The sequence below is a fragment of the Setaria italica genome, chromosome II (assembly GCF_000263155.2).
Source record: "Setaria italica strain Yugu1 chromosome II, Setaria_italica_v2.0, whole genome shotgun sequence".
NCBI lineage: Eukaryota > Viridiplantae > Streptophyta > Magnoliopsida > Poales > Poaceae > Setaria > Setaria italica.
In genome coordinates, this window is record NC_028451.1 from 33,654,783 (window position 1) to 33,665,622 (window position 10,840).

The 10,840-nt window shown below is 45.9% G+C and overlaps 2 protein-coding genes across 2 annotated transcripts; both read right to left on the reverse strand.

The window, feature by feature from the left end:
* Nucleotides 1-778: 778 nt before the first annotated feature.
* On the reverse strand, nt 779-1,862 carry LOC101771974 (serine carboxypeptidase-like 28; the record flags this gene model as incomplete). The annotated part of the gene is given in 5 exon segments (XM_012843690.1): nt 779-847; nt 951-1,225; nt 1,315-1,422; nt 1,537-1,786; nt 1,788-1,862. Coding segments are annotated over 5 exon segments (777 nt in total), but the record flags the coding sequence as incomplete, so codon positions are not given.
* A 2,789-nt stretch (nt 1,863-4,651) lies between these two features.
* LOC101772376 (putative serine carboxypeptidase-like 23) lies at nt 4,652-6,901 on the reverse strand. Its single transcript, XM_004959456.1, has 8 exons — nt 6,511-6,901; nt 6,321-6,428; nt 5,928-6,202; nt 5,579-5,830; nt 5,374-5,480; nt 5,192-5,278; nt 5,000-5,105; nt 4,652-4,807 (listed from the first exon to the last, which is right to left on the reverse strand). Exons 1-8 carry the CDS (start codon nt 6,899-6,901, stop codon nt 4,652-4,654), a joined length of 1,482 nt encoding a protein of 493 aa, XP_004959513.1.
* Between the last annotated feature and the right edge of the window lie 3,939 nt (nt 6,902-10,840).

The window sequence follows — 10,840 nt, forward strand, 5'->3', positions numbered from 1 at the left end:
CGCCCGCCACCCCGCGCTCCGGGATCCGCCGCCGCCCGCCTGGCGGCGGGCCGCGGGCCCGGAGATCCCGCCGCGCCCGCCCGGCGTCGGGCCCCCGGCCGGATCCGCGCCCCGCCCTCCCGTCCACCGGATCCGCCAGCGTCGGGGCCTGAAGAGAAGGCCTGAAGAGAACAGGAGAGGATGGTGGCGGCGGCGGCGGCGGAGCAGTGGCGGTGCGTGATTTTTTTTTTATTTTTTCAATAATTGTTCGCCGAGTATTTTCTGGGCACTCGGCAAAGTCTTTGCCGAGTGCCCGACACAAAACACTCGGCGAACTAGTGTTTGCCGACTCGATATTTGCCGTGTGCCGTTTGCCGAGTGTTACACTCGGCAAACGGTTCGCCGAGGGTATTCTGCCCTTCGCCGAGTGCCCCTGGCACTCGGCAATTTGCCTGTGTCCGGTAGTGTTTGAGGAAAGAATGGAGCAATATGAGTGCTCTCTCAGGTTGGTGAGATGGAACCATATGTCCAGAGGCCCTCACAGAAACAAATGTGAAGCCTCCTGTGTGCTGCTGTACATAGCCTCCCACCTGTAGCCATCATTGAAGTTATTTGTCCAGCAAGTAGAAATATTATTGAAAGATGTTATTATGCAGAGTCCACTTATTACCTCCTTGTTTGCTGTCCATGGACGCCATGGTGTTGTGACTAACAGGTTCAGATCTTGGATAGAGTACCTTGTGGCGGTGAGTGGGCATATGTCATCGAAATCCCCACTAAAAATTTGTTGATGCAACATTTATGTATCAGTTACAGATACGACCTTCACGTTTTTATACTGATCCAGATATGGGTTGCCATTGCCAACCTTCAAAGGAAGAAGAAACAAGCTAATTACTCGCAATGAAAGTTATTAGCTTTCCTTGGAATTTGGTATGCTATGAACAAGACAGAGAAAGAAGAAACCGTACCAAGATGCCTTGAAGGTTTACGATCGTTCGGTTGTTGTACAAGTTGTGACTAAGGATGGTGGCAGCTAGTTGTGGAACGTAGTGGCCAGCATAGCTCTCCCCAGAGATATAGAAGGCCCGCGTCTTGTACTCAGGGAACCTCTCGAGCCAGTTGACGAGAAATATGTAGGCATCCTCGGCGGTCTTGGAGTCGCCACTCTCATCATAGTCAGATGATGTGTTGGAGTAGAAAAATCCGGCACCAGAGGGCGACTCCAGAAAGATCACGTTAGCCTCTGCAATTTTCATGAGTTAGTTTGTAACTTCGTTGAACCTTTATAGTTTCCGAAACAAAGATGCTTGATCAGTGTTGTAAATACAGAACCTTTGTTCCAGGCATACTTGTTTATCCTGAGTGTTCTGTTGTCGTTGTTCACGCGGAATGGACCCAGCTCTAGCATTGCTCCGAACCCAAGCGACGAACATCCAGGCCCTGCACCGTACCATGCATGGATATGTCGCAAATGACATAACAAGTAAGATCAGAGAACCATGGCAATGTGGCATCATGCAAATCAAATCGCATTGCAAGCAATCTATTTCAGACCTCCGTTAAGCCACAGGAGCAGCGGCTTCGACGACGCATCCTGCGGCGCTTCCACCAAGTAGTAGAAGAGCGCGCGGCCGTTCTTCTCGTCGACGGTCACGTACCCGCCGTACTGGTCGAAGTCGACGCCCTCCGGCTGGCCTGGCAGCGCCGGGATCTTATCGGCCGCCTTCACAGCGCTCTGGTCGGAGCCTGAGTACCCTGCTTGGAGGCTGCTCCTGACATGCACTGACACCAGACCCATGTAGACTAGCCTCACTGCTGCTAGTTCTGGTAGCTCTTCTGGACAAGATGAATTTCTCAAGTTGAGCTTGCTGTGACGCATGAGCGTGCAACACAGCCACAGCCCACAGAGACCAGAAGCAGGAGGATTAGGTGAGTCAGGTAAGCAGCGATCCTCATCTTAAAGTCTTAATGAGAAAACATTATCTTCGATATGTTTCACACATTGGAGAAGGTTTATATAGGCACGCGAGCTTTGAATGCGCGACTCCGAGACAAGCACATGCTTCCCAAAGTATCTTTTGGGTACAGTTTCAGACTTCAGAGTTTGAGCCGGCTCTTGTTGTTATTGTCCTGCATGTCGTGGCGAACTTTGGGGGAGAGAGTTGATATGCTTCGATGCCGTTCATTTTCGTTGTCTCTGTTGTTGGTCCTGCACTGGATGAGAAGTTTTCAACCAATGCCGCTTGGTAGGGTGTCTTTGGAGGGATGCCAGTTGCCATGAGCCCCACTGTGATTTGGCCGGCTGGACGGACGACGTGGCCATTTGGATGTTTACCATTGAATTGTTTTTTTTACCTCATCAAGACATGGCCCGTTTTGAAAAATAGTTTGCGCCATGGCATTGTTCACAAAATTGTAGCTACAAGAAAAATAAATTTAGAAAAGCATTGACATATGAATAGAACATTACACACATCAGGGCACCTTTCATTAAAAGATAACACATTTAAACAAATTTATGAAAGGATGACACATTTAGATTTTCATTCATCCACTTAAATCTGTACATTTTAATATATGCAATGCGAGAACCTGTAGTTTTTCTTTATAGTGGGTACCACTAAATGTGCAGTTTTCTACATACTGTCTCAAATGTGTAGTTCTTAAACATAGATGTCTTGAAATGTGTTATTGTTTGTACAACCGCATTAAGGTGCAGTTTCTTACATGCGGCAAAGAATATGTAGTTTCTTAACTGTACTAGAAAACAATCTGATATGTATATATATTTTGAATTATTTCAAAAGTCAGCAATTCAAAGTCCCCTATTTCAAAAATCCAAGTATACTATTTCACCAAATAGCATTCAAAGTTTAGAACACGGTAAGAAGTTATGGGTTGCTCCAGCAACACGACACTCTCAACGTGCAAATCAAGCGCCGAGCTGAACCAGTCGCTGAATGGTAGGCGCCAACCAGCGGCACCAGCTACTACAACGGAGATTATGTAAAATTCATTAAGATAACTATACCTGATTTTCATCTTATCTCTAGAGGCTCCTTGCCGTACAAGTCTTGTAGCTCCCATATACCCGCTTTTAAGGCTCATCAACAAATACTTCTTTTTATGAAACAGGAGGGGCAGAGTATTTATGAAACTGGTAGTAGCCGGTATGGAGGCATCTTTATTGTATATATACACAAGAAGACAAAAGTTTTTACAAAAGGACTAAAGGAGAGTTACAATGGCGAATAAAAATTACAACAGCGAAGAGGCCCAGAGGTCTATGTTTGGATGATATTTCTTCTTTGTCTGATGGATAACCAAGGCAAATTCTTTTCTGATGTTATCTGTGCATCTCTGTATTGAGGCATCTTGATTGTCAAATACGATTCCATTTCGTGTTATCCAAATGCTCCAGGCCATCAGGACTGTTATTTCCAGAAAGAAGGGTTGGCCATCTGATTTTTGAGCAAGGTTATAATATCCTGATAGGTCATCAGATATTTGCAAATTGATCAAGTTCCAGCAGAGTTTCGAGAAGGGACACCGCATGAGGTGATGCTGGATAGCTTCAGTTATATTACCTTGGCAAAGGACACAGTTATAGCTTGGCAGGTCCATTGTTTTTCTATTACATGTAATAGGTCTCTTGTACTGAGTCTATCTTTGAGTAGAAGCTAAAAAACACTTTGTGCTTTGTCTGACAACAACTTTTCCATAGTCATTTATAGATAGGGTGGATGTCAGTATGTCCCTTCATAATCTTATATGTTTTTCTGGAGCTATAGAAACCAGTTCCTCAGACTCCATGTTAATCCTCACGAGAGACATTGCTATGGGCCAGTTTGGTGCGGCTCTGAGTGGCCTCGGCTCCTCCTGCCATTTCACTATTCACGTATTGTAGCAATACTGTTCATACAAGTTATTTTTTTCTCTCCTCTCCCTTCCCTCACAAACCATGAACAGTTATTTTTTTCTCTCCTCTCCCTTCCCTCACAAACCGGCAAGGAGCCAGGGGATGGCTCCGGCTCCTCAGACGCCCCTACCACGCTACAGTGGCCAGAGCCGAAGCCGGAGCCCCCAAAGCCACACCAAACTAACCCTATATATGCCATCGCTAAGGCAAGGCAATGAACCTGCTCGTTACAAGCTGATCCGACACAGAAACATTTAGTTTCACTTTAGATTTGACAAAGAGGTATGTGAAAGCTGAAGGAAAGTGGAAGGCTTGCTTTGAAGGAGATTACATGAGCATCTACTAGAGAGTAGTCTGCTTCCATAGGACATCTCCAAACCAACATAGACAAAGAGCGCTCACTGAAAATAAGCTTAGTTGAAAGACAGAATAGAGACTATATAGAGTTCATTGCATTGTCTCACAATGGCGTACAATATTCACAAGTGTAGACATTCAAAATAAACGTTACAATATTCTCTTCTTTCAAGTCGTATACAAACAGAAACTCCATGTCCACTTAGGGAACATGAACCTTTTAATTTTAAACCCAAACCAGCAAATGTAAAACCAACATTAAGCAAAGTTACCCACATAAATAAAACATCGAATAAGAAAAGTTACACCAAGTGCCAGAGGCAACTCTCTGTCCAACCAGAGCTCTTGTTTATTGAGTTATCCATTGCGCAACAAGACCTTCCGTTTATGAAATCACTGCTCCGGTACGTAGGGTGGGAGCACCCCTTTCAGAAAGGAGTCTAGCAATACTAGTGCTCTCTCAGGTTGGTAGGAAGGAACCATATGACCAGCTCCTCTAACTGAAGCAAATGTGAATCCTCCCTTGTATTGTTGAACAAATCCTCCTACCTGCAATCACAGCCATTCAGAACTAATGAATTTCAAGCTCACAAACTTGTAGTGCATATGTAAGGCTCCCTTTGGAGCATGAGGTTCTCATACAAGTTTAATAAGAAGCAGCAAATTCTATAAGAGTTGATGCATTTATATCGCACCAAATGCTTGCATTCCAAAGTTGGCACATTCAGTATTGAAGCATACCTCCATGTTTACTGTCCACGGGCGCCATGGAGTTGTGACATGCAGGTTAAGGTCATGGATGGAATACCTCGTAGCGGGGAGTGGGCATATGGAATCAAAATCACCACTGAAAAAAGTGCATGATTGTGTTATTTTCGAATTTCCAGATATATTGCTCTATATATGGTCCTTGCTTGCACAATAATAAATTACCTAAAAATCCAGACAGGCAACTTCTTCTTAATTAGCCACGATATTGTTGGCACCATGGAGATTGGTGCATCTTTCCAGTGCAATCCTCTGCAAAAAACCACATGAGTTTGAGGTGAAACAAGACATATTTTGTAGCTCACTGATGTTAGATCGGCATGATGGGTCCAATGAAAAAATCTTACGCGCATCCTGACCACTTTGTCATTCTAGCGTGAAAAGCATTCTGCACTGCTGGGTCATTGAGGTAGGCGTAGGTGTAATAATCGATGCATGGATCATACCCTGGTAACTGTAATGTGTAGGAAATGTTAGTGATTTAACTAGAACAATAATTTTAGCAGAATCAAATTTAAGAATCTCATTGCAGCGAAAAATTATGAATCTTACGTAGCCACTGGGGTAGTATGCTCCGTTGGCCGCATCAACACAGATTGGAGCATATATGTTGTAAGGATCAATCTGTCCAGGATCGAAAGCATCATAGGCGCCAATGCACACCACGTTATTGTTATCTGAGTCGTCAAATTCACAGTGCCTGGTTATGTTGGTAAAAACCTCGTCTGACATTAACCCATGGCTCCAGAAGTAGTCAGTTCTACCCTTGAAGTTCATATTCCAGTCCAGAAGTGGATTTCCAACCTGGAAGGAAAAGGAACAAAGGATATCCATTAAGGCCAGGTTGATTGTTGTCAGATTATAACCAAGTTGCTTTTCAAGTAAAAAAAATTTCAGGTACCAAGATGCCCTGTAGGTTTATAGCTGTCTTGCTGTTGTACGAATTCTGGATTAGGATGGTGGCTGCAAGTTCCGGCACGTAGTGTCCAGCGAAGCTCTCCCCGGAGATGTAGAATGGACGGCTCTTGTATTCAGGGAAACGCTCCAACCAATTAATCAAGAATAAATAGTTATCATCGGCTGTCCTTTGATCGCCACTGAGGTCATAGTCCGAAGAGGTGTTGGAGTAAGAAAATCCAACACCCGCCGGCGATTCCAAGAAGATCACATTAGCCACTACATTTTTTTAAAAAAATTATCCCGTTAGAATTTCAAATACAAAAATTGTCAATGATTTTTTTTCAAACTTAAACAAAAGGGAACTGAAGGTGGGTATATAAGCTGACTAAGTTACCGTTATTCCAAGCATGCTGGTTCCTGCTCAGCGTTTTGTTGTCGTTGTTTACACGGAACGGGCCCAGTTCTTGCATTGCTCCGTAGCCAAACGAGGAGCACCCTGGCCCTGTGAACGGGAACAAGGATATCCTGTAAGAGACAGTGTTGGCATGCGACACGTATGTGCGTGTCGCGCGTTCGATCCTTACCTCCATTGAGCCACAGGAGCAGCGGCTTTGACGAGGCATCCTGCGGCGCCTCCACGAAGTAGTAGAAGAGCGCGCGGCCGTTCTTCTCGTCGACGGTAATGTACCCGGCGTACTGGTCGAAGTCGACGCCGTCCGGCTGCCCCGGCAGCGACGTGATCTTGTCGGCCGCCTTCAGGGCGCTCTGGTCAGCGCCGCCGGAGTAGCTGGTTCTCTGCAGGCTGCTGGCAACCCTGCTACCTATGCTACTCACCTTAAACGTGCCCTTATCACTACGACTGTTCCTCCTAGACCTGAGGAACTCTCTCAGTTGAGCCTCTTGGGACGCATCTGCGTGCAGCGCAGCTGCGCAGATTAGGAGCAACAAGGAGAGGAGGGAAGCAGTGTTCCTCATCTTTACAGTGAAATGTGTGCCTCTGCGAGTGCGAGACTTACAGTTCGCTTGGCAAGGGTTTATATAAGCCCCTGATGGACTGAAATTTTTTTTTTCTGAACGAGCAGTTTTGGATCCTTCGGTGGTTATGTTCAGAGTGCAAACGAACATGCAGGTGCAGCTAGCTGTACGCCTTGTACGTTCTGCTGTTCTACGATCATTGTTCCCTCTCCAGGCTGGCCGTCTAGAGCGGAGCTAGCAAATAGCAACTCTCATTCACGGTTTCCTTCGCGGAGATGGCAATGGTTCGATGAGAAAGGACATGTTGCCGGCTACTGAGAGCGAATATGTGCGTAGATTAATAGCAAGCGCGGCCATTAGGATTTCTTATTGTAGTGGCCTTTGGTCCGTTCTTCGGCTGCGTTCTCTGTTCAAAAAGATGATTTGGGAGGTAATCGATGGCAATCTGCGTATGTTCCGCGTGCTCTTTCAGGCCCCAACCTTTTGCTACGAGAGATCGAGCATCCATTTGGAAATCGTATCACTGCTACGTGAAAGCTAAAAATTGCCGAGTGTTTTTTCTTTGTCCAGTGTTTTTTTTCGAACCCTGCCGAGTGCCAAGCCGAAAACACTCGGTGAAAAAAAAACACTCGGCAAATCGGGGTTTTACCGAGTGTCAAATAAAAAATACTCGGCAAACCCACATCTTTGCCGAGTGTCAAAAAATACACTCGGCAAAGAGGGAGGTTTGCCGAGTGTTTTTTTTGACACTCGGCAAAAAAATATTTTTTTTCCTCTTTTCACCTTGAATTTTTTTCTACTCCCCACATACAACATGTGGTACTCCATGTTAAAATTTGGTATATTTTTGGATTTATTTGCTATATTTATTTAATTAATTGCATTTCAATGTAATTTTTGGTATAAGTCAAATTTGAACTGCAAGTGATTGAAATTATGGAAAAAATGAGTAGAAAAATGATATTCATGTTATTTGGCCCAATTTGAGACCTGACCCATGAAATGAAAAGAAATTTCGAACATCTTGTTTAGGAAACATGACCATGAACATGTGGCAGTAATATTTTTAAATTGTGTAAAAAACAAGCAAAGTCTGAAAATCATGAGATTTGTCATGATGTGATGATATAATACGTGAAGGCTGTGGAAAATAATTGAGAAGGTTTTGCACATTTCATCATGTACGATGATTACAAACCGAAGCATCTCAAAAGAAGAATAGTAACTTTGAGAAGGATTCGATAAGATTTAGAGTCGAAGTGACGGTCGAGTTTGGTTTGACTATAAAACTTTTTGTATAGTCAGTAGAGAATATATATTGTTTCGTGGGAAAATTTGGTATTTTTTTGAAAGTGTTGGATATTTTTTATTTTTTTTAAAAAAAACTTTGCCGAGTGTCCTAGGGTACACTCGGCAAAGAAACCCTTTACCGAGTGTCCACATAGGACACTCGGCGACTTTGTTTTTACCCGTACCGGCCGAGGCCCGCCTCCTCTCACCGTCCTCCCCTCAAGACACCCCCGGCCGGCCCACAACCACCCCACCCCCGCGCCCGATCCCCTTACGCTGCCCCCACCCCCTCACCCGCGCCTCCTCCTCATGCCGCCCCCCTCCTCCCCCCGGCCTCCCCTCACGCTACCCCCCTCCTCCTCCCCTCCCGCCACCCCTTCCCTCCCGCCGGACGCCGCCTCCCCTCTCCCCTTCTCCCCCGGCGGGGGCCAGATCCGGGCGAGGATGGGAGGGTGGCCCTTCCTCCCCCGGCGGACAGGCCAGATCCGGGCGGCGGGGGCCAGATCCGGGTGAGGATGGGAGGCGGCCCTCCCTCCCCCGGCGGCTGCTCCCTCCCCTTCTCTCTGACGCCTCTCCCCCGGCACCTCTCCCCTCCAGATCCGGCAGCGGCTCCTCCCCTCCCGGCCGGATCCCCTCCCCTCGCAGCCAGATCCGGCGGCGGCCGGTCGTCTCCTCCCCTTCAACTCGGCGACAGGTGGCGTGGCGGCGGGTGACGGCGGGTGGCCCCCTCCCCTTCTCCTCGGCGGGTGGCGGTGGGTGGCTGGGCGTCCCCTCCCCTTCTCCCCGGCGACGTGTGGCTCGCCCCTCCCCTTCTCCTCGGCGGATGTGACGGCGTGGTGGGCGGCGGCCGTGGCGAGTCGGCGTGGTGGCGGGTGGCAGTTGTGGCGGTGGTGGAGGCCGGTGGGCGGTGACCGTGGCGAGGCGGCATGGTGGGCGGCGGCTGTGGCGAGGCGGCGGTGGTGGAGGCTGGTGGTGGTGGCCGGCAGTGGTGCCGGTGGTGGTGGCGGCCGGCGTTTTTAGTTTTTTTTTTATTTTTTTCGAAAAATATGTTTGCCAAGTGCCCGACATAAAATACTTGGGAAAGTTAACTTTGCCGACTCAAAATTTTCCGTGTGCCGTTTGCCGAGTGTTACACTCGGCAAACGTTTCGCCGAGTGTTTTTGGGCCTTCGCCGAGTGCCCAGGCACTCAGCGAAGTTTCTGTTTCCGGTAGTGTATGAGGTCCTCCAGTGCACATATATGCAACACAAACAGTACAGAAATGCACATCCCCTCAATATTTGCATCTATACATGGTTTGTTTTCTTTGGAGAATTTCTTCTATACATGGTTTTTTAAAGAATATCACAATGCGAATCTACTTTTTTTTCCCCAAAGCACAACATGAATGTCTATGAAATATTAGGCTGGTAGATCTTGATATTGTCAAAGTCACCACGAAGGTCTCTCGTTCTCGACACACACAATCATCTACCTATAAAAGAATAATTAGCTAAAAATATAAATACTCTTGTTGTCGATACTAGGTTTCACACCAAAAAGACCTATCACAATGGAAATCTGCATTCTACATGTTTTCATGTTCTTGAGGAGTGTACATATTCATAGGCTTTATTGACACTTGACAACATCTATGGATATCCCTAGACCTGAGCAGAATACGGGTTGGACTGGCAAAATCGGGCCAGGCTCGGACTGAGCTGTCAAACAATTTTTAATGGGAAAATAAATGTTTTACTAAATTTTGGGCTGGCCGGCTGACAAATTCAGAGCGATGCCCTGCCCCTAAATGACCATCAGGCTAAGCCGGGCCATATCTTTTATGCTCAGGTCTATATGTTGTCCCCGTAAAATGTAATCATTTCATTGTTCTTTGCTATGCCCACCCAATAGAACCTATTTTAAAATTTGATTGCTAGTGAATGCGTACCTAAAAATTAAAGAATACAAATTAAATATTGTGATTGCTTCTCAAGGCTTCCTATATGTAAATAACCTGTTTTTTATCAATAGGCAGCGTGAGAACCAAAAAATTTTTCAAAAGCTTTCTTCAGCTCGATAGTAAGCCCACTAAAGGATAGGACAGGTGGGTCTGCTACTTAGCCCACTAATAACTAAAGATTGCAAGAAACTAAAATGTGCAGATTAAGTGTAGGAATGGGATTGTCCAGCTCAATATCATCGTCAAGCTGCTACTTGACGAAGAACGATCTAGCCATATCTACCTTAGAGTGGTTCTATATTGGTACTCATTTTGATCCACCTTATTTGGAACCCCTTAAATGTTCACTCCAAATTACGCCCATTATCCCAACCATTGGTTTGCCTCTTCTGTGTGAAATATCTACATTTACACAATTTTGTAGACAGTCATGTGTAGCCGAGGCTAGATTTAGATCATCAGGAGGCCTATGAGATATTAACTATACTTTTCAGAACATGTTTTTGGTCAAATAGCAAGGTTGTTGCTATCTAGTAGGGCTTAGGTCATTATTAGTGATGGGCAAATAAATGAATGGATCGTAATCGAGAGTCTCCAGACTCATTTCCTTTGATCTAATGGTTTCTTGTTTGGATGACGATAAATGTTTCTAACTTTCAGTTACATCTAATCTAGGCGATCATCTTATAGATGGATCATAGTCAATGG